Raw genomic sequence first — 23,286 nt, 5'->3', positions numbered from 1 at the left:
ATGAAGTGTCAGCCCCAACACACTCATTTGACTCCAAGAGAGAGGACTCAGTTTATTATTCTCAACTTGACCCCATTCTTCCCACTTTAGGCTCCAACACTGCAAAAAGCTGCCATGGCTACCCCCCATTAACAGCCCACCTCTTATCCTCCATCCTCCTAGCCCCTGGGAGGTGAAGGGGATAAACAATAAAGTCAGAAAACTTGGGAAAAGCTAAGGTCAGATATCTCTCAAACAGGGAAACAAACTACAAGAAAGCTTCAGTTGCCACGTACAGTGAGTGTGAAGTGGGCAATGTTCCCTTGACGACGGCCAAATGCATAAATCCCTGGCTTCTTGGGCTGTCATCATTCCAAGCAATGCTGTGAGAAGGCTTCAATTTCCACAGAGCGACGGGGCAATATCCATCACGTGAAGGGGCTCCAGCAGGTTGGAGATGCGCGCTGCCCAGCCGGGTCAGGGTCCTGATGCCCTTTCCAGAGCCCGGGCTCGAGCAGCTTTGACCTCATCCTCCAGCTCATCCAGGAAACGCTCCTGGGACACCGAGTAGAAGGTGTAACCATCTGGGGGGATGGGTTCAGGAAGCCACTTAAAATATGTATGCACGTTCCCTTTTCCTGGATTTGCTCCACCACCCTCGTTAATCTCTCATCCTCCCAAATGACTGATTCGATCTTCTGCCCTCTGCTCTTCTGAGCCCTGACCCCGACTCTGTTCTTATTAATAAATTACACTAAAAGAGCACCTTAAAAGGAGATTAAGTAAGGTACATTAAACGCTTGGCTCTGTGTTAGACTTTAACAGCTCGGGCTCTTTCTATCACCCCCACACCGCCCGCCTCCATGCTTCTGCTCCCCTTCCCGTGCCCGCATACGCGGTCTCCCTGAGTCTACAGCAGGGACGGATACAAATAGCTAACACCAGGGCCCCAATGCCCAGGCCGGTCACGATGTTCCGGGTCCGCCGCTGCGGCAGCGTCTTCTGCCACTGGGCGAGCTGCACCTGCCGCATGAATTGCAGTTGCGCGGGAGTTAGCTTCTCCCGAGTAGGGTCGATGCGCTGAGCCGGAGGGGCCTCTCCACTCTTAGCATCGACAGGGTCACCAGATCCCGACGCCGCCATGTTGCCGCTCCGCCCCTCGCAGTCCGAGGACGCGAGGCTTGCTGGGAATAGCAGTCCTTGGCCGCCGCAGGGGACGCTGGGAGTTGCAGTTCGCGTTTCTTTGACGAACAGAGCGCGGCTCTCGGCACTTAGGAAGGGCGGGGGAGACGGGTAGCAGCCGTGCTTTCTGATTGGCTGAGGGGTCCGCGGCCGTTGGGGCGGGAAAAGGCGGTGAAGGGCTCGAGGCCGTGGTGGGACTTGGGTTTTCCTCAGCCGTAAGGCGAGGACAAGCACACAGAAGGGGACGAGGAACCCAGGGTGTGGCAGAAGATTCTGGAGAGAAGCTAAGCGGGACGGTTTATGGATCCAGTGAGCCGTCCGGGTGCCCAAAAAGGCTTCTGAAAATGGACAGACCTGTGCGGCCTAGCTTGGCCTCCCTCAGCGACTTTCAGTTTGGAGCTGTGACCACTGAGACGATCGAAGACGCTCTGCTCCACTTGGCCCAGCAGAACGAGCAAGCCGTGCGGGACGCTGCCGGCCGGCCGGGCAGCTTCAGGGAGACCCGGATCGTGGGTGTGGACGCAGGGCGGGGAGCCGGGTCTGTGGGAGACCGGGGACCGGGGCCTCTGTCTCTGAGGCACCGACCTGGACATTCGGTTTACTTTATTCATTCAAATAAGTTGTGTTAGTCCCTCTATGCCAGGTGCTGGGGAGATAGTGACGAGCAAGACACACCAGCACCCTACCCCTGATTTCAACATGAGTAGAGTACTGAGTATCCACACTATCTGAGATGGAAAGAGGACACAGAGATCTAGTTCCTGCTTTCAAACCGTGTATAATCTTTGGAGGATATTAGGACGAAGCTGCAAGTGACTAGGTACAAGCATGGTTAGATAAGTGACCTACCAGATCAAACAAGCTTTTATCTGAGAAAGCTTTTATCTGGATTGAAAGGAGTGATGGAGTGAGGCGGGGGTAGGAGGAATTCAAGGAGTCCTCCAGGCATCACGGCATTTGAGGCAGGCCTTCAAGGAAGGGTGACATTTTGGTTGGAGAAGGTGCAGAAGGGGGAGAGTGTTTCTACCGAAAGGGGATAGCGGGACTAAAGCCATGGGAATAGGGAAGTACGATAGGGCGAGTACGATGCAGTCCAGGTTGGCCAGAGCTTGTGGAAAGGTAGTTGAAATTAAGACCAGAAAGGTAGTCTGGAGACATTCCATGTGGAACTTTGAACTTGGCTTAGTAGGAAAACAAGAAGGCGCTGAAGCTTTTTAAATATGGGAATGATATGACCGTAAACTTTTCCTTAGAGAAAGTTTTTTGGCTCTGAGGTAAAGGATGGATTGGAGTTGAGAGAGACAGGAGGTAGGTAGGCCAGTAGAGTCTTTGTTAGTAGTTTAGGTGATAGGGCAGAGGGAATGACAAGGGAGGATGGATTAAAAACATTTCAGAGGTAAAATCTAGGCTTCTGCAATGGAGGGATTTAAGAAGTGAAGAAGGCAAAAATGACTATGCCAAAGGGTCAAGCCTAGGAGACTGGGTGTATAGTGGTGCCATTAAGAGAAACATACACATACATTAAACAAATAAAACAGGAGGAAATGTGACTTTTGTTTGGGAAAAATCATAGCTTTGGTTTTGGATCTACTGAGTTTCAGGTGCTTGTAGAACATCTAGAGGAAGGTTTCTAGAGGCTGTTTCTTTTTTTGTTTGTTTTTTGGGTTTTTTTGAGGAAGATTAGCCCTGAGCTAACATCTGCCACCAACCCTCCTCTTTTTGCTGAGGAAAACTGGCCCTGAGCTAACATCCATGCCCATCCTCCTCTACTTTATATGTGGGACGCCTACCACAGCATGGCTTGCCAAGCGGTGCCATGTCCGCACCCGGGATCCAAACAGATGAACTCCGGGCCCCCGAAGCAGAGTGTGTGCACTTAACCACTGCGCCACCAGGCCAGCCCCTAGGAGCTGTTTAAAAAATCAGTCAGAGGAGAGGTCAGAATTAGAGATAAAGATTTGGGAGTTATCTCCATAACGATACTGTTGAAACTGTGGCAGAGGTTGAGCTCCTAGAGGGAGAAGAGAGAAGCAGGTGAAGGACAGCTCCTTGGGAAACATTCTGTGTTTGAGGAATTGGAATAGGAAGAACCATGAAGGAAATAAAAGGAGTGGTTGGGAAGACAGGAACAGAACCAAGAGACCTTTGGAAGCCAAGAGGAGAGTTTCAAGAAGGATGATGGTCAGCAGTTTCAGATGCTTCAGGGATATGAAGAACAGGAATGAGGACTGCAAAAGGGCCATGACATTAAAAAACCTGGACATATTTACTGACGTTTCAGATAATCATTTCAGCAAGTTGGGAAAAGTAGAAATCAAACTGCAGAACGTTAGGGAGTGAATGATGAAGTGTAACCTGCAGGTATAAGCTAGGCTTTCAAGAAATTTAACATTGAAGGGAACTAGTGAGATGCAGGCCTAGCTTAAGAGGATAGGAGGGGAGGGTCTTTTAGTTAATAGTAGATCTGAGTATGTTTGTAAGCGCAGGAGGCGGAGCCAGCAGTGAGGGAGAGGTGTAATCCTTATCCATTCCTCCTAACCCTAGCTCAGTTTTCTTGGCAAATTAAAATAGAAAATAGAAAAAACTGCCCAGATAATTGAGACAAAAAGCAAAACAAAAGCAAACAATACACACACACACACACACACACAAACAAAACAAAGAAGGCCTAAACTCTAGCAAATAAAAGAACTGGCTAGTAATAGACAATTATGTGTTCTAGGGTATTTTGCTTAATTGCTTAAACTGATTCTCTTCTGTGTTGGTCACTGCTAGCAGAGCTTTAGTCTCTGTAATGATGAGGTTTTGTACATGTATCTATGTGTAACATGTCAAGTAGATTGTTAAAGTGTCTTGTGCTAGCTTGACTTTTATAGTTTTGTTTTTTCCTAAGTCAAATTTTCTCTGAAAACATATGGTAATTGGGCTATGTGCAATTCTTTGCTGGTCAGTACTAAAAGTTCCTAGTTCTGTAGGAGCTTTCTTTGTTGAGAACTAACATTTACTCTTGTTCCCACCCTCTAATGACATTGCAAACTAAATAGAATACTATCTGGGGCTGTTCTTTCAAAGAGAAACAGAGGCGGCCCAAAATCTTGCCAAGGTATCTTGCCCTTCCCACCTTCCCAATGACCCCCACCCCATGCAAGTTTGGCTATGTTCCCCAATTTAGTGGATGTTTCTTCAAAACAAACCATTCACGGTAACAAACTTGCTTCTGGGGAGAGGCTCGGCCACCAGAGACTTACCCAATAAACTGGTGGTGAAGAGATAGTGTCCAGCTGTAAGGCGAATGATGTTTGTAAAGCAATGGGAGTTCTCCAGGGGGTGGGTACTAAACAAACAGTGTTATAAAGAATATTGAAGCTCCAGGAGGGACCTTTCTGTTCCTGTCAACATTCCACTGAAAACAGAATCTAGGGGTTAGGGTTCTTATCCATCCAAGAGTCTCCCTTGAAGCTTGGGGTTCCCAGCATGATGTAGAGGCCAAGTAGACCAGCTGTATGTTTGTGTGTAGCTGGCCAACCCTTTTATCAGCTGAGACCCACAGGAAGGCTCAAGGGCCACTGAGGGGGCTTGGTAAGCCCTTGTCTTTGGCACTCAGTCAGCCTCCTTTTCATACCTCTGATCTGCCTATTGGCAGCATAGGGAAATAAGCTCAGCTTGAGTTGTTTCAGTCTCATCTATCTCACCTCCTGACCCTCTTCCCTTGGCCCCATCAAGACTTTTACACAATGCCAAGAGTTCACAGAGTGGTTTTGGTTGCATCTTGTGAATTAGGCTATTCTTTCCTGTTTTGGCAGAATTTGTTTTTCTCCTGTCTGAACAATGGTGTCTGGAGAAATCTGTGAGCTACCAGGCTGTAGAAATCCTAGAAAGGTAAAGCCCTGAGGACACAGTCTTTGTGAGTAGTAACCCTCACAATGGCTAATGTACCCAAACCTTCAAAAAAACCACTAGTTGCCCCTTCCCATGAAGCCTGGTTTTGCACCTTCTATCACCTGCAAATGTTAATTTCTTAGTCAGTGATTGATACCGGAGAGGATAGGGCACAGCATAGTTTGAAGCACTGTGGATTGTTTACACTCCCCTTCTCTTCTTTATAGGTTTATGGTCAAGCAGGCAGAGAATATTTGCAGGCAAGCCACAATCCAGCTGAGAGATAAGACAGAGCCTCAGAATTGGAGGGCTCTGAAAGAACAACTTTTCAACAAGTTTATCCTGCGTCTTGTGTCATGTGTTCAGCTGGCAAGCAAACTTTCCTTCCATTACAAAGTAAGGAGCTGGGGTCACTCATGGGCACCTGAGGGTTAGAAAGAAACCAGCTCATCCCAAGGTGACTGTGAAAAACCTAGGCTAGGTGATACTACTCATGTGGAGATTCCAGAGCATAATTATGCTTCCTAAGCATAGCTCATACACACACGGTCACACACACACGGTCACACAGAGGTAGTTATTAAATAGCCTGAAGTTCTGTTCCCAAAGTATAACTGCTGGACAGATGCCATCATTCATACAGGTCACCTTTCCTCCCCTTGGACTCAAGGACAGTTTACATAAGGTGTCTAAATTGCCAACATACCTATCTGTATTAAAGGCAAACTATTACATTTATAAAAGGTAAAATGTTTCCACATCACTACCCCATGCTTATATAGTAAAATATCATTCATTCAACAAATATTTACTGTCTTCTATGGCCAGATGCTGCACTAGGTGTCATGGCTACAACAGTAAGAATATTGTCTGTGCTCTCAAGGAATTTTTTATCTAATGGGAGAAGAGATAGGCAAATAATGTGAGACAGGCTTGGATTAGCGTAAATTGAGAGGGCTATGAATGTACCTCATCAGTCTTGGAGAGTCAAGGAAGTCTATTTAGAGAAAATGACTTCTTGAAAGGGTGGGTAGGTGAGAGATGGGTGGATCCTAAGGGAAGAGGGAGCAGAGGTAAGGAAAGAGCAGAGAGAGGAGGGGGAGGAAAGGGATACCCAGAAACAGGAAACAGCATGTACAGCAGCTTGGAGAACATGGTGGGTTTGGGAACTGCAGTAATTCTATATGACAAGCGTAGAGTGTAAGGGGGAATTACCAAGAGAGAAGACGAGATGAAGGCATGAGCTGGATTGTGAAAGGGCTTTGTATACTATGCCAAGATGTATGACCTTTATTCTGACATCCTTCTCTCCCTCTCACTTGGTTTTCTCTTTGCTCAGATAATCGGCAACGTTACAGTCCTGAACTTCCTCCAGGCTTTAGGGTATCTACACACTAAAGAAGAACTGCTGGAGTCAGAACTTGATGTTTTGAAGTCCCTAAACTTCCAAATCAATCTGCCTACTCCTCTGGCATATGTAGAGATGCTCCTGGAGGTTTTAGGTACTTTATGAAGTGTGTCAGGGAACGTGGATTGAAGTCTTCCATAGAAGGCAATAAGAATGTGCCCAGGGGTTTGGGGGCAGTGAGCAGAACCCACCAATGAGGAACAGCAGGAAGCCTGGGATGACGGACGAAAGTGTTCCCTCTGGTACTTATCAGGGAAAGAAACTCAGGGCTCAGCACCTGGCTGCTATTTATACTCACTAGGCACTCTCTTATTGCAAGATCAAAGAGTTGGCTTTACAGAGCGGCATGAGATAAGGGGAACAAATATACTTTAAGTGAATAGATACTGTAGATGGAGGTTTCTCTACCTCTCCTTGTCCTTTAAAATTGACCTCCAGCTAAAAAGGTTTCTTACAGTAGAACATAGCAACCAGGAAGCACATTAACAGTTCAACAGCTTTATGTCACATGACAACCAAGATTATGACCAGAGAAGACCCACATAACGCTCTTTACCATGCCCATTCTCTGTCTAGGATACAATGGCTGTTTGGTCCCAGCCACACAGCTGCATGCAACCTGCCTGACCCTACTTGATCTAGTCTATCTTCTACATGAACCCGTATATGAGAACCTGCTGAGAGCTTCAATTGAGAACTCCACACCCAGTCAGCTGCAAGGGTAAGGCAGCTCCTTAGGGTAGGCTCCTTCCAGAAACAGGGAGTTGGGAACACACCACAAGAACTTGGGGAATGTAATTAACCTAGCAAGGCCTCCAGTCCAGATAATCTGCACGGGTTCTAATTAACTGCTTGAATGCAGATGACTGAGCCCAATCAGCAAAACCCTAAAGGCTTCTACTTTTAAATCTAAATGACTTCAAGTAATTAACATACTTTCTTTCCTAGTTCTTCCGTTACAGTTGTTTATATTTGAGATTATTAGATTGCTTTTATAGTGACTTAGGAAAAAAAGCCAGTCACAGGATTGCAACTCGGACAAAAGTGTTTGATTACTGTAAAGTCAGACTGGTAAAAAGCCTCACGTATATTTGTTAGGGTGACAGATGGGACAAAAGGCCTACAAACCATTCAGACATGAGGCTCATGTTTTAATCCCATTTGAGTTGGGAAGGGGGTCAATTAGCTATTACTTGCCCATTTCTTTCCATGTCTAAAAAATGCAAGAGGATCAACATAAACAACTCATAGCTGAAGTTCCATGACCCTAGGATTCAGAAGATCAAGTTTCATTCCAGCTCCAAAATAATTCCCTTTTAATCACTCAGGGAAAAGTTTATTTCAGTGAAGGAAGACTTCATGCTGTTGGCAGTAGCAATCATTGCAGCAAGTGCTTTCATCCAAAACCATGAGTGTTGGAGCCAGGTATGCACCACTGAGCAGGACCAGCATGGTCAGAATTCATTTAATAGAAAGCCTTCTCCCATCAGTTAAAGGAAAACAGAAACAACCTATAAAAAGATAAGTGCCAAGAACCAGGAGTAGGATGAATGAGCAGGATTTGGGAGACGAAAAACTAGGGTAGGACTGAATAGTGTTTTCCACTTATGAAATTGGAAATGGAGGCCCAAATTCAGCTTCGTTTTCCTTTATGATGATAATCTACTACTATGTTAAAGTCCAATGAGTATATCCTCCCAAATAGAGAAAATGTCAAGGCCCAAATATCCCTCTCATTTTCACAAAACTCATCTCCAGCAGAGTGAAATCTCTAGCAGAACCTTTTTTCCATGCCAACACTATCAGGGCAAAGGTATCTTAATGTAATTTGGCCATTGGCAAACACTGGAATCCGGATTTAATCTTCTAAATTCAGAGAAATGAAAAAACTTACATTTGGCTTTAGAGAACAGCCCAAGCAATGTATCTGTTTGTGCACGAAAACATTTTGAGATTATTTAATATAAGAAATCTGTCTCTATTTCTGAAGGTTCTAGGGCATTTGCACAGCATCACTGGCATTGCCTTGGAGAGCATTGCTGAGTTCTCTTATGCAATCCTGACTCACAGCGTGGGAGCCAACACTCCAGGGCAACAGAAGCCTGTTCCTCCCCACCTGGTAGCCAGAACGCTGAGGGCTGCTGCTTCCTCCAACTCATGAGGCAGGCTGAATCTGCCAAATGTAAACAGCCTTCCATCAATGCACTCATCCCTCCCTTTATTTACTTTCATACTCAGGGTACAAAAGTCCCAAGTATCTTTTGAACTGTGTTTTGTATTTCAAATTCATGCCTATTTTCCTGCATCAGAAAAGAGTTAAGGTAGACAAGAATGTCCTTTTTGTAGTAGCAGACTGAAAAGGTCAAAGAGCTGGGAGGAGTATTAGTAAAGTTGGTTCATTTTTGTTTAACATGATATTTAATGGCTTTTCTTCAACCGTTTATTTCACTGATAGAGAGGTGAGACCTCAAGATTAGTATTAACGAGGGGCTCAAAAACCAAGACCATCTGGGTGACCCTGACTGAGCATTATGGAGGCAGCCTTTATTTCCCCTTAAAAGTTAATTTAACATCTCTCGTCTGTTATTGAGATCTATACACATAGGGCTTCCTCTCTAAATAGGGCTCTCTATTTTCACCAGTCTTTTTTAAAACAAAAACAAAAACTAACCTATCACTAAACATGTTTCCACATACCTGCACTCGAATTCAATTCTCCCAGAATATAAAGTACTCTATTTTAGTTAAAGAAAAACTGAACAGTGCACCTCTGGGCAGTTATCAGACTGCAGTAAATATTTTATTACAAATAATTAAATCTCTCCATAATGTCTCAAACAGTATTAAACACCATTTCATATCTCTAATACAGAGCAGAGTAGGCATTCAGTACTAGAACCGAGGGAAGAGAAGTGTTAAATTTCAAGCTTATGATCACATCACATGGTGACCAAAGCTTATATGTCATTTTCTCACGTTATCCAACTGTGTGTCTCATGCATTTCGTTGTCTCAGTGGAGACAAAGTTTCTATTTCATATTCTAAGTTCAGGAAGTTGAGAGAAATAAAATCCAGTGAAAACACATCAATCTCAATTCAACTCAGTTAAAACAAAAGCAAACTTAAATTAGTTGTTTCCAGGGGGAGAGGAAAAGGAAGGCATAGGGTTAAGAGTCAAAACTATGACCAAGGCTAGTAGCTATATGTGGCATGTTGTAGCTCTGGAAACTATCTGTCATATGATATTTTAAAATAAAGTGGCTTTTGTGGATGTTTTCTTTTTTGGTATTGTAAACATGTCCTGTTTAATAATACCCGAATTTAATTTAAAACACGTTTTTTTGCAAACAAAACAAAATTCAAAGCCTTTAAGGCAAACATCCTCTAACAAAAAAGGAAAGTCATTTGTTATAAAACTGTGAGGACACCCAAGCAAGACCCCACTTAAGATTCGTCAACATGAACTTGAGAGCTTTTGTCCACTGCTCCTCAGAGTTAAACTGGGTTTTGATGGAATAGGAGCCGCCGCTGCCTCCTGTGTCTTCAATCTTACCTTTCTCTACATCCATCCTGCAAATGGACACAGCAGAGCTCATTAGTAACAGATCTGAGTTAAGTCAGTTCAGGCAAATGGGCAGGGACTTGATCATGGGACCATTCACGTCATTTTATCTATTTAAGAACTCTTGGCAAGGAACGGTAGTGTATTTTGGATTTGCTTGAAAGCCAAAAATCAAGAAGGCTGTCACAAGAGCCTCATTGTCATTGAGAAGTACAGGGACAGGACACACACCCAAACAGATGAGAAGCCTGGAGCAGAGGGTCAGTGAGGGTTACAGTACTCCTCACTGTTTTCCTAGGCATCCTTGAACCCATGGGGAGAGAAGGGAGGCAGAAGAAAAGAAACACTTTCTTTGGGGTGATAGAAGCAGCTCAGCCTTACTCTCTTGAACTCAAGTCTCCATCCATCACCGGGCTTCTACAAAATTTGACCAAAGGAAACATTCCTATATATTTCCGAGGGCTTAAGGGGAAAACCTTCCTGAAGTTGGAAAGCAGGCCTGAACTCTGTGCCAAGAAAATCCCCCAAACCATCTAAGACAACATTCCTTTTCTCCAGGGACCAGGTGGTCACAGTCTGTCCTGCTTGCAATTAGTTCAGTCTTTGTCCATCAGTGTCATGTGCTTTTGCACCATTTTTTGCTTTCCCACCATTTGTACTACGTTTTGCCTCCATTCTTACTGTCCCTTCAATTCTGCTCAATTTGGTCCTACTCTAGTTCATGCAGCATTAGGGGATACTGACCTGTAAGGAAGACAAAAACGTGTCTCGCCTTTCTCAACCTCTTCTTTAAACTGTTGCACACAGTCCAGGAAAGCCACCATTGCATGGTCAAACTTGTTGTCCCAGAAAAATCGCAACCCCCCAGAACAGTATAACGGCAGCTCCTGCCCAAGAAGAGAGAACTGGCTGTGAGTGTGGCACCAGATAGGCTACCAGAGGTTATTCCCCATCCTGTCAATCTCTCAAGTCACGTTTGTCTGTATTCCACTGGAAACAGTAACCCTGGGCAAACAACAGTGCACTAGAATTGTTTTACTATCAAAGGAAATGCTTTAAACATTTACCTCACAGCGATTTCTTCCCCATCCTAGGGCACATATTCTCCTCTGACCTGCCCATATCCCTCCTCAACAGACAGTAAAAACCTAGTTTTCTCAACTGGCCTCAAAGAGCTAATCTTGAACTAGACAAGACACTGGCTCTTCAAACAATATCTCAGTCTAAAAAAGAAACTGAACAATGCCATTATCAAAGGTAAACCATTTCATTAGGAGGTACAAGAATTCTGTATTCCAGTGAAAATGGAGCTTCCTAGAGTACCTTAGATTTGTCTGTCAGAGACTCCAGATATGAATGGTTTCCATAGGGAACAAGTCGATACCTAAAATGGAGATGCAGACAGAGATGGATACAGGACTCCTCCTAAAATGATTATTGGGCTGTTATAACCTAAGGATTTCCAGTCTTCACCCTACCCAAGAAGCTTTGTTATTATTCCCACTCCTCTCTTTCATCTCCAAAGAGGCTCCATGTTTAAAAGATTTTGTTTGCTGAACCAATTACAAATAATTGTTTGGGGGCCTTTTATAGACAAACATATGTTTTGGTTTAGATTTAGAAACAAAAAAGTAGCTTGAGGAACACTAAGCTTCTGGAGCTGGTAGGTTGGGGACGACTGCTATGGTCATGCAGCTCAAGGGCTGCTCAATCAGCGGAAAGAGCCCTGTGGTGAGGGGAAAACCAGAAGCAGAGAGGTCTCCACAGACAAAAAAACGACGACTCCCAGTCTGTTGGGAGCAAGGGCTCCTGCCATAGTGGAGAGCAGTAACAGGCTGGCGATACAGATTATATCAAAGACATATCACACTCCAAGAAAGAGCTGCATTTCTTACCTCTGAAATTTCAGACCCATCTTATTGGCCAGGGCGTGGAGCAGCAACACAGTCTGGCCCCAAGCAGCATTAATCTCATTCCATTCCACAGGAACACTGGGGAGGCGACCCAGTCTGAAGTTATTGATTGTGCCAAATTGTCCACTGTGCCTACAGAAGAAAGCAGAATGGCAGAGAAAAATATAGGAGAATTTAAAACTTAGCAAATTCTGAAACTTCCTGCTCTCATCCAAAACCTAGCATAAATCTCTCTCCTTATCTCCAGATTCATGTTTCCTAGCTCTACCTGGTACTTTAAATACACAGCTAAAACGTGAGTCATCATATTTCCCTCTGCTGCTCAGAGGCCAAAGCAGAAACCTGGGTGTCATCCTTGATTGCTCTCTCTCAGCTCCTTCCCCCAAAAAACCATCAAGCTCTGTTGATTCTCCCTCCTAAGTCTCTTAAATCTGTCCACTTCTCTCCAAACTCAATGCCACTACTCTATCTTTTCCTGTTTAGATGCCTGCTGACAAGTCTCCTTACCAACAATACTGCCCACTTCCCCCAAGTCATTTCTCACATTGCAGGTAAAGCTATCTTTCACAAATGTAAATGTATTTATGTCACTTCCCTCCCTAAAATGCTTCGGTGGCTCCCACTGCCTTTTAGATAAAGTCCAAATCCATTAATAAGGCCTACAACATCCTTTAGGAATCGGTAACTCCAGTTTCACATCCCATTACTCTCCCGTTTACACTCAATCTCCACGCACAATCAGCTCCTTTCAGTTCTCTGAATTCACCACTCCCGCTTTCCTCTATTTCTTTGCATAGGGTGTTCTCTCTGCCAGGACCAACCCCCATCCTCTGCAGACTTCTACTTTCACGTCTCAGCTTAAATGTCAACCTCCTATGGGGAAAACTTTCCATGTGGCCTTCCCAAATTGGCTAAAGTGCCCTCATGTATTCCCACAGCACCCCAGGTTTACCATTATCACACTGTATTGCAATTGCCTGTTATTATCCATCTCTTCCACGAGATGATAGGCAACTAGAAGGCAGGGTGCACGTTGTTTGCTGTTGCCCTCCTAGTACTTAGCATAGTGCCTACCAAACACTAGATGGTCAACAGATACTAGTTAAATGGATTAAAAAATCAAATAAATTAATACATGAATGACCCAGGGGGATGAGAAATCAGGCAGATGACCATATTTTCATGTGGCTGGAGGGCTCAGAGCTTTCCCTTTCCTTGGAAGAGTGGGTCTCACCAAGCTCTAGAATTCCACTCCCCTGATTGTGCCTATCCCATCACAAGGAATGAAAGAAACCTGGATGGGGTGAAGATGACTACAGTCCTATTTTGAGGGAGGTGAGCACGCTGGCTTAGTGGTCAACGGCTAAGGTCCAGATATGCAGTGCTTCCCAGATGCTCCTCACCCTCCAGCCCTCATTACCAGATGTGGAAGGTCGCATTAAAGACATTGGTTTTCTTCAGCTTGTCCAGCTGCATCTGGGCATAACGCATCTGGTTTTCTACACTCTTCAGCTCATCATCCAGTTCTAGCTGTTGTCGTTTAAATTCACTGTATTCTCTCTGATACCTGTGGGCAGCCAAGGTGGCCATTGAAGGCTGTTAGTTTGGGTGCTAAAATTTTTCTCTCACCACCCCTCTTAACAATTTATTCTAGTGATTGGGGTTACATCTAGTTATAGCATCTTTTATATTTGGCCTAGATCCCACTCAAAGGAACACACATGTGCTATTTGTTTTGCCTAGGAAGGACAGAAATGTCTCAAAGCTGTCCAAATGCAAAAGATGGAAGAAACCAGGGCTCTCCCAACCAGGACTAAACACTTCTTGAATTTCTGATCTTTTCCAGAAGTGAGGTGAGTGGATTAAGAGAGACTTCTTCCCTGAATTGGCAATAATTAGACTTCTCTAACTTCACTTCCATATGCTTACTATCCTTCAAAGAGTTAGTATACACCATTTCCAATGGAACTTGTTACACTACTCTGTGAAAAACTTAACTTTTTTCTTTGTCCTTCACCTCCTCAACTTTAACAGTTAGTGTTGACACTGGTATCTCTTCCATTAGACAGAGGGTTCTCTCAGGTCAAGAGGACCAATGAAATTTTTGAGCTGGGAAAGAATGAATGTAGACCAATACGCTCATCTTTCCAGAAAAGAATGCTGAGTTCAGCAGCTGACTTACCCAGGTGAGCCCAGTTCCCTACAGGATAGAGCTGCAACTAGAGCTCTGACTTCTCCACTCTCTATTTAACCAACACGCTTTTTTCACTTAATCATGCTGACCCTTCATACCTAACCCTCCCGACAAACCTCTAGGAACAGGGTCTGGAAACAATATGCAGGATCTGGGGCAGACATGCTGCTGAATGACAGCTGACTGCAGCTTACAAACTAAGCAGACAAATTCAGCTGGAAGTCATCTCCTCCCCTGGAGCCCTGACGGCAGAAAGAGAGAACAGGGTGATCACTCACTGAGCTTCCTCCTGATCCAGTCTCTCAGCCTCTGCCTGGACCTTCTCGAGATTTTCTGCCACTATCTTGCGGTTCTTTTCCACATCTTCCAGCTCCCGGATCAGTCTCTCCTCCTCCAGTGCCAGCTCTTCTAGCTCCATTTGTAGCTGTTCACTGTCATCCTCATTCATTTGCTCTAAGATCTCCAAACAGCGTCTGCCAAGGACACAGGCAGAGTATACTTACCAGAGGGAACCTGTTATTCTGTTTGCCTGGGTGGAGCCTAGCTCCTGGGTAAGGGTCAAGCAGTCTCAGAGCAGTGACAGCTCTAAGACCCAGAGCTCAGTTCCTGGGCCCTGGCTCTGGAGGCACTCACTTGTAGTTCTGACACTCATTTTCAGTGACGTTGAGCTGAGTGTCCAGCTGGTCTAAAAGAGTATCTGTGCATTCCTCACACAATGGGTGATCCACATCTGTCTGGCCTGACATGATGTCAAAAAGGTCCCCAGTGACCTGGAAGTGTAAGAGAGTCAGGGTAGGACCTGCCCCATGCTATCTACCCAGCCACGCCCCCACCAGCCAGGCCCATTGCTTGATGCTGGAATGAGGCTGACTCGCCTTCAGTCTTCGGCTGAGGTTCTCCATGGTGCCTCCGTCGGATGCCTCCCCAATCAGAGTGAAGCTGTTGGCACTTTCTGTAGACATCATCCTGCAGACAGCCCCCCGCCCACGGGCCACATGAGGGAGCAGAGAGGCCTTCTCTACCTACTGCAGTGCCAGTGGCAGAGACTCTCAAGCACCGGCTGGGGGGGCCTCAAGGCACATACCCATTCCTAGCCCGATTGACCTCCCAAGGGTACCTCTCTCCCAAGGGAAGGCCATGCTAGTCTTCCACAAGGGCACTCAGCACGAAGGTTGGCCTGGATGGACTAAGGAGGGAGAGGGGGCATCAAAAATTGATATGTGTGTGTCTATAGTAGAAAAGGAAGGAGAATCAGGAAAGACCATTTTTTAATATTACACCCCTCACCAGCCACCTTCACATGCATCAATAACTCAGAACATGAATATCTAACAACATTTGCTATTTTAAAACTTCTCAAGAGCCCATCTCTTTTATCAGTCAAACACTCCCTGAATTTTTCTCAATTCTTTATCAAGAGAGCTATTGTCCCTTCCCACTGTGTGAATGGCTACAGAAAAAACTCAATACTGGAAGGTGACGGGCCGGGTATAAGGGAATATATCTTTTCTGGAAGAGCCAAAAGGCTAGGTGATGATTCATCTCTATCACCTGGCTGCAGGTCTCAACTCTGGGTTCAATTAAAATTCTCCTGGCCTTCGGCAAGTAACAGGGGGCTGAGGAGGAGTAGGCACCTGGCTGGGGGGATGAATCTGCGAGAGACACCATCCTGGCAAGTTTCAATAAATGGCTCCTGGGAAGAAAATAAGAGGGCATTAGAACTTGGGCCGCTTAGAGGTGGAGTCTATTTCCCAAACAGCCCAGAAATATTTGGCTTTATCCTTGATTGATAACCACATGACTTGATAAACCACAGAGACTTAAGAAACGGGTGTTATCTAGCCAAACCTTGGATACGTGCACTAAGAAAGGACCCCTGGTACAGACACACCCCAAGTCCCATTTGATTTTTTGTGGGAAACAGCATTTCCTAACTATGTTACACTCTATTCTAGATAAATCTGCATTTTCTCAACACTTACCAGTCAGGGGTAGGGGAGAGAATACCCTAAATCATGGCACAAGTAAAAAGCCAGATCAGACTGCAATGAAGTTTGTCATAGCATAGAACAAGGTAAATAATTTACATGTTTTCAATACATTGATATAATTTATATGTCAAAATCCTATGACATCTATCTTTGGCAATGAAAATTATTGCTGACGTTATCACAGTTTAAAAATGACATGTTCTCTAACACTGACAATCCTTCCTGTCTAGGGTAACCACACAATTCACTGTCCAAACCAAGATACTTTTGAGGATGAAGAGGAATAGATACTAATAATTAGCTAGGATAACAGACGTAAACCAGGAATGCCTTGGGATGACCTGGACATATAGGTCATTCCATCTCCCACCTATAACTCTGCTTCAAATAAAGAAGAGCCTCTCTCCATATTTTTGAATGGATGCCTCATTCAGTGACCTGGTGACCTTGGGTGTACTTCTGTACCTCCAACGATTCACGGTGGCCAGATCATGTAGAATGTCTCTTGTTAACCAGAGAACCCAAAAGTCCGAGGGCTCTAGAAGCACCAAGTACCCTGCAGAAATCCAGTTTGCATTCCAGTGTTTCCATACCTCTCCTGAGTTAGCCTCTTCCTCTTGAGTCTCTCCTGGTTTCACCTGGGCTGTGGCAAGTAAAGGAGCTACAGGCAAGGAAAATATTGAGTCAGAAAGAGTCTTACCAAAGTAGGAGCATGTATGAAAGTATGGGAAAAGAATCACGAATATCCTCATCACCACCTTTGTTTTCTTAAAATACCATTTACACAAAAGAAGAATCTTTTGTCTTCTTTCCCTTCTTCCCCTTACCCATAATTGAATCAGATTATGGAATTGTTAATTTTTTCCAGTATAATGGTATCGTGATTCTGTTTTTAAAAAGACATCTTATTTAAAAATACTAAAGTATCTGTGGTATTTATATGTTTGAGATTTCCTTCAAAATAATTCAAGGTGGGAGGGGAATGGATGGGGCTGTAGATGAAATATGATCAAATAAGCATTGATAACTGTCGAAGCTAGGTGATGGGTAAATGGAGGTTCATTATATACTGTGAAGTTCTCCATAACAAAAATTAACATCCCTTTTCCCCCAGAATAACTGGGAAGGAACATGAGGGAACTTTCTGGGAAGATGAAACCTTTCTACATCACAACGATCTGAGTTACATGAGTATATCCATTTGTCAAAAGTTTATAGCTAAGACTTGTACATTTCAATGCATGACAATTTACCTTTAAAAAAAGAAATAAAAACAAAATAATTGAGTGGAGATGGGAGGTGAATGGAGGTATAGAGAACACAAGAATGGCAGAATGTGGCTAAGTGTTGAAGCTGGGTGATGGATACAAGGGAGTTCATTATGCTATTCTCTTGACTGCATGTTTCAAATTTTCCATAATAAAAAGTTAAAAATATATTGAGAGTTCCCCTCAAAAAAGAGAAATCAGGTAGTAATAATAATAGCTAACATTTATTGAGTACTATTTGCCCAGCATATTCCTAAGTGTTTATGTTCTTCATCATATTTGATCCTTACAACTACCTTGAGGTCCTTTTACATTTTACAGATAAAGAACCAAGAAACCAGGGCTTAGAGAGGTGAAGTAACTTGCAAAAAATCATTCAGCTAGTAAATGACAGCCAGGATTTAAATCCAAGCAGGCTGACTCCAGAGCCAGGAGCTTATTTAAACTGCCTATTCAGGCTTTTCTGTTTTTCTAACTTCATCTCACTTCTTAGGACTTTGGGACTCTGTTCCTTCATTTACCGGCTGTTGGCCACTGGGTAAGTCACTTACCCTCTCTGAGCCTCAATTCCCGATCTATAAAATGATAATGAAGGTACTACTCCATAGGAGTTATTGCAGGGACTAAATCAAGTAATGCATGTATTGTGCTTGGTATATGGTAAGCCCTCAACAAATGCTGTTTATTATTTTATATACAGATATATATATGTATTCCTTTAATCTGAAACAGCAGAAGCAGAAAACTAAAGATCTTTCTTTGCTATAAAAAGCTCTCAGAAGCATTCAATGTCAGAACTCCTTTATGCTCCTGATGAGAAAACAGGGAGCTGGAGAGATCAAGTGACTTTCCTAGGTTTACACAGCAAGTCTGTGACGGACTACACAGACAGCACCTTAAGACCTACACCTCCAAAGCTGCCCACTTTCCACGATCTTGACCACCTCCCTCCAAGGGTCTCGCTGACCTGTGAGCTCCTGGATGGTGACACGGTCCAGGATCTTGAAGCTCGTGTCCAGTTTCAGGGGCTGGCTGCAGCGCTGGCACACGAAGCTCACTTGCATGGTGCTGCTGGACGTCTTAGACCCCTCCATCCCTGCGGCGGTGGAGAACGTTAGGGAGAATCGGCTCCCCTGAACCCCCGGCCCGGGGCTACCACCTGCCTTGCTGCTGTGGTGAAAGGGGAAAACCCCGGCCCGCGCCATTCCCTCTAGGAGCGCTACGATACCCGGTGGACCTGCTTCCGGGGCAGCCCCGGCAAAGGCAGTTTACAGCCCAGAGTCAGGGAGGGGCTGCAATAGGGGCCGTCGGGGTTCCCAGGCTCCCTTCTAAGGTCGCGGTTCAGCCTCTGACGCTCTTCACCTCGGGACCCGGAGCCCGCCACCTTGGTCCGGTCTACCGTGGGGGCACTGTGGCCTCGGGTCTGTCAGGGAACGACGCCTCCAGGACTGCCATCACCCAGTCTTAGGTACTTCCCGGTCTGCCCGCGGAGGACTTCCGCCCGGGCCGGACGTGACGCCACGACGGCTGCAGCCCCTCTGGAGGCCGGTCCTAGTCCGCCCGTTTACGGGCCCGGCTGCGGCCCCTAGAGGCTGAACTGGGAAGCACGGCAGGCGGGCAAAGGTTACGAGGGGAAGTGGAAGGGCCAAGTTGGGAGAGAATGAGCTGACTCCGCCGTTCTCTAATTCAGTGACTTTTCCTCAGATCTGTCGCTTCTGAGCGGAGCCACTTTAATTCTTCCTGCAGTATCAGTTTTAAAAGTTTCTCATTGGGAGAGCTGGGCTTTCTTACAAACACCCCTGAGTGGTAGACACACCTGGAGGGAAGGTGAGGAGGTATATGTCATTGTGTTTTATTTTATATTTTAAAATTTCAATTATTAATTAGGGAAAGTCGAGCACTCTCAGATATTGAAACGTAGTATAAAGTTATAAAATTAAAACATGTTGTCTTGGTGCAGGAATATACAGATCAATGGAACAGAATGGAGTTCAAAAATAGACCAACTCTTTAGGAGGATTTGGTAGTATAAAGCTAGTATTTCAAATCGGTGGGGAAATGAACTGCTTAATAAGTGATGAGCGTGGCCAAAGAGCCATGTAGATAGTGGTGAGCTGAATCTTCTACTGTTTACACCAAAAGAAATTCCAAGTTGGTCATAAAATTAAGCATCAAAAATACAATGATTAAAGGTACTAGATGACAGCATGAGTGAATATTTTTTATAATCTTGGAGTGGAGAAGGTCTGTCTAAGCATAATATGAAAATCAGAAGCCAAAAAGGAAAATAGTGAATTTTACTCCTTAGAAATTAAAACTTTCTGAACTATCAAAGGCACTGTAAAAAAAAATTTACAAAAGAAAAATGTGGAAAATAGTTGCAGCTCATAAGATAGAAGGTAAATTTCCTTAACATACAGAACTCTATTCTATCAATAAAGATACCAATAGGCCAGTAATGAAATGGGCAGAGAATATGAAAAAGCAGCTTGCAGAAAAACACATGCTTGATAAAGAAATAAAAAGATGTTTTATTTCACTTGTAATTAAGTCAATGGAAATTAAACTTAAGTGAGGCAGCATTTCTCATTTATCAGATTAGTAAAGGCTGACCCAGTTGATAACATCCAGTGTTGATGAGCATTTGGGGAACTCCAGAATACTGTTGGCTGGGAGTGTAAATTAGTACAATCTTTTTGGAGGTCAGTTTGGGAATATCTATCAAAATTTTAAATGTTCATATTCTTTGATTCGTAAAATCTCTTCCTAGGAGTTTTCCTAATAGAGATGCAGGTGATCAAATATATATGTACAAGAATGTTCACTGCTAGATGTCCTTCAGTAATAGGGAATTGTTTAAAAAATTATGGTATTATTCATTCAGCAGAATACTACGCAACCATTAAAAAAGATACAGTAAGGCGGGCCGGCCCAGTGGAGCAGTGGTTAAGTGCATACGTTCCGCTTCGGTGGCCCAGGGTTCACGGTTCGGGTCCCAGGTGCGGACATGGCACCACTTTGCAAGCCAGGCTGTGGTAGGCGTCCCACATATAAAAAAGTAGAGAAAGATGGTCACAGATGTTAGCTCAGGGCCAGTCTTCCTCAAAAAAAAAAAAAAAAAAGATACAGTAAGACAGCCCTGATAGCCTAGTAGTTAAAGTTCGGCAGTCTTACTGCTTTTGGGGCCTGGGTTTGGTTCCCCAGGTGTGGAACCACACCACCCATCTGTCAGTAGCCATGCTATGGTGGTGGCTCACATAGAAGAACTAGAAGGACCTACAACTAGAATATAAAACTATATAATTTGGGGAGGAAAAGAAAAACAGAGGCAGATCAGCAATAGATGTTAGCTCAGGGCGAATCTTTCCCTGCCAAGAAAAAAAAACACAATACACTTGCTTTTTACTTGGTTCATTTGGCTACTTTGAGAATAGTCTGAAGAAGGGCAAGGGTGGAAGCAAGGAGACAATGTAGGAGGTTTTTGCATGAATTGAGGCAAGAGATGATTGTCAGTTGAAATAAGAAAAGTTATAGGTAGTAGACATGGTATGATTCCAACTGAACAAAAATTACATACATAGTATATGATATGACATGTTATATGTTATGTTGCATGAAGTGATACGCAGCAAGCAGTGTCTTTCACTGCACAATGTGACAGAGACTTTTTCTTTCGTACATTTGTATTGTTAGTTTTTTTTAATAATAAGCCTATAATTCATTTACAACAAAATTAAGCTCTTATGGAAAGATAATATAATACAGGAAGTTAAGGGAATAGTGTCATGAAATTACCCGTAATCTCACCACACTATAATTTTTGTTTTCCGCTAAAATGCACTTTTCCTATGTATTTTAACACAGTTGTATTTGTATTTGTAATCTATATGCAATTTTTGATTCCTGCCTTTAAAATTTAACATTACATAATAAATATTTTTCCATCTTGCTACACACTTTTCATAATTGTCATTCTCATGGCTGCATTACATTACATCAAGTGTGCTACTTTAATGTGTTTCTTTGTTACTGGAAATTTCCATTGCTTTCAGTTTTGGTGATTACAGTAATGCTTCAATGAAGAGCTGACTACTTCCTTCTGATAGAGCCTCACAACTGGAATTACTGAATTAAAAGAGAATGGCTATTTCATGTCTCTTGATTAATGTTAGCAATTGTTTTCTACATTTGTTGCACATAACTACATTCTTCCTCCAGTAATGTGTGAGAAAGCCCGCTTCACGATGTCTTGTCCAGTGTTAGGTATCATATATTTGAGGAACAAGGGAACTTGGGCAAAAAAATGGCACTTCTATGTTATTTTAATTGGCATCGTTTGTTACTTGTATATATATTGGCTTGTTGTAGTTCCTCTTTTATGAATTTTCTGTTTCCATCCTTTGCTCATTTATGTATTAGGTTCTTAATATTTTTCATCAATTTGCATGAATGGTCTATTTAATTAAGGTGTCTTCCAGATGTTCAGAAGTTTTAAATTTTAACAAACTTAAATCTTCTTTTTTTTCTTGGTGACTTATATTGCTTAGAAAGTTATTCCCACTTCTGGAAGTGACTTTCCTATTATTTAAAATGTATGTGATCCTCCTATAACTGTTATTAGATGTGATATATGGAATTAGGTTGATTTTCTCCTGTAATGGTAATTAGAGATAGTCTTTACTTCTTCCTCTTGGATCTTTCAGCATGAGACCCCTTCTAGAGGAGGTGAATGGAATCATCCCCAAAGAATTCTCACCCAGGCCTGCTGTAGTCGGTATATAGTCCTACATTTCTTCCTGCTTGGCCGTCACTAATACCATCTCAGAAAGGCCTACAGCCGTAATGGGCTTCTAGAGAGGTAGAATGTATAAGAGATTACAACTGAGGGTTTGGAAGTCTAGACTGCTTGGGTTCAAAACCTATCTTTGTTGGGGCCAGCCCCGTGGCTGAGTGGTTAAGTTCGCGCACTCTGCTTCAGCGGCCGAGAGTTTCACCAGTTCGAATCCTGGGCGCAGACACAGCACCGCTCCTCAAGCCATGCTGAGGCGGCATCCCACATGCCACAACTAGAAGGCCCACAACTAAAAATACACAACTATGTACTGGGGGGCTTTGGGAGAAAAAAGAAAAATAAAATCTTTTAAAAAAAACAAAAACAAAAACCTATCTTTGTCATTCACCAACCCTGACCTTGAGCAAGTTATTCAACTACTGTGTGGCCTGTTTTCTTATTTATAAAATGAGAATAAGGGGTATATGTCACATAGGGTAGTATGATGATTAAATGAGCTAATACTACGAAGCATAAACAGCAATGCCTGGCACCTGGTAAACTCTGTGTGCCCTGCTACTTGGAGAATATATGATGTCAGTATGTATAGTGCTTGAGGGATTGTGAATAATCAACAACATACCCTAAGTCATCAATTCAACAAATATTTATTTACGACCTACCATGTGCCAGTCACTCTCCTAGGTCTGGGAGGATACACTGGTGAACTGCTCTAATAGTTTATATTTTAAAGGAGAGAATTTGACAATAAACATGTAAACAAATGAATAAGATAATTTCAGATAATGGTAGGTGTTGTGGGTTGAATTGTGTCCCCCAGAAAGATGTCGAAGTCCTAACAGCAGTACCTGTGAATGTGACCTTATTTGGAAAGAGGGTCTTTGCAGATGATGAAGTTAATGAGCTCATTAGGGTGGGCCCTAATCCAATATGACTGGTGTTCTTATAAAAACAGGCAAAGACAGACATGAACAAAGGGAAGTCATATGACGAGAAACAGTTGTCTCCAAGCTAAGTAACACCTGAGGCTACCAGGAGCTAGGGGAGAGGTCTGGAACAGATTCTTCCCTAGCACCTTTAGAAGAAGCGTGGTCCTGCCAACACTTTGATTTCAGACT

The 23,286-nt window shown here is 43.6% G+C and overlaps 3 protein-coding genes across 10 annotated transcripts; 1 reads left to right on the top strand and 2 right to left on the bottom strand.

Moving 5' to 3' along the window:
- Window positions 1-26: 26 nt before the first annotated feature.
- Window positions 27-1,255, bottom strand: COA3 (cytochrome c oxidase assembly factor 3). Its single transcript, XM_001493268.5, has 2 exons — window positions 909-1,255; window positions 27-563 (listed from the first exon to the last, which is right to left on the bottom strand). The coding sequence occupies exons 1-2, from the start codon at window positions 1,120-1,122 to the stop codon at window positions 457-459; spliced, it is 321 nt and encodes a 106-aa protein (XP_001493318.1). The 5' UTR covers window positions 1,123-1,255; the 3' UTR covers window positions 27-456.
- Window positions 1,228-22,538, top strand: CNTD1 (cyclin N-terminal domain containing 1). Of its 7 annotated transcripts, none has more exons than XM_003362549.5 (7): window positions 1,228-1,674; window positions 4,965-5,040; window positions 5,268-5,436; window positions 6,380-6,542; window positions 7,025-7,169; window positions 7,777-7,873; window positions 8,439-9,806. In XM_003362549.5, exons 1-7 carry the CDS (start codon window positions 1,506-1,508, stop codon window positions 8,607-8,609), a joined length of 990 nt encoding a protein of 329 aa, XP_003362597.1. In that variant the 5' UTR covers window positions 1,228-1,505; the 3' UTR covers window positions 8,610-9,806. The 7 variants fall into 7 exon arrangements, with proteins under 7 accessions (XP_003362597.1, XP_023508263.1, XP_023508261.1 ...); XM_023652493.2 differs by having other exon boundaries at window positions 1,282-1,981; window positions 8,439-9,764; XM_070227241.1 differs by lacking the exons at window positions 7,777-7,873; window positions 8,439-9,806 and adding exons at window positions 13,667-13,776; window positions 22,080-22,538 and having other exon boundaries at window positions 1,308-1,674.
- Window positions 9,230-18,890, bottom strand: BECN1 (beclin 1). 2 transcript variants are annotated; one of them, XM_001493225.5, is made up of 12 exons: window positions 18,739-18,890; window positions 18,344-18,472; window positions 16,702-16,769; window positions 15,752-15,810; window positions 14,993-15,083; window positions 14,751-14,887; window positions 14,396-14,590; window positions 13,344-13,490; window positions 11,906-12,055; window positions 11,334-11,394; window positions 10,755-10,897; window positions 9,230-10,018 (listed from the first exon to the last, which is right to left on the bottom strand). In XM_001493225.5, the coding sequence occupies exons 2-12, from the start codon at window positions 18,468-18,470 to the stop codon at window positions 9,850-9,852; spliced, it is 1,347 nt and encodes a 448-aa protein (XP_001493275.1). In that variant the 5' UTR covers window positions 18,471-18,472; window positions 18,739-18,890; the 3' UTR covers window positions 9,230-9,849. The 2 variants fall into 2 exon arrangements, with proteins under 2 accessions (XP_001493275.1, XP_023508259.1); XM_023652491.2 differs by having other exon boundaries at window positions 15,669-15,810; window positions 18,739-18,862.
- Window positions 22,539-23,286: the final 748 nt, after the last annotated feature.

The sequence above is a fragment of the Equus caballus genome, chromosome 11 (assembly GCF_041296265.1).
Source record: "Equus caballus isolate H_3958 breed thoroughbred chromosome 11, TB-T2T, whole genome shotgun sequence".
NCBI lineage: Eukaryota > Metazoa > Chordata > Mammalia > Perissodactyla > Equidae > Equus > Equus caballus.
Note: the sequence above shows the minus strand (reverse complement) of the source record. Positions and strands in the feature narration are given on the sequence as shown.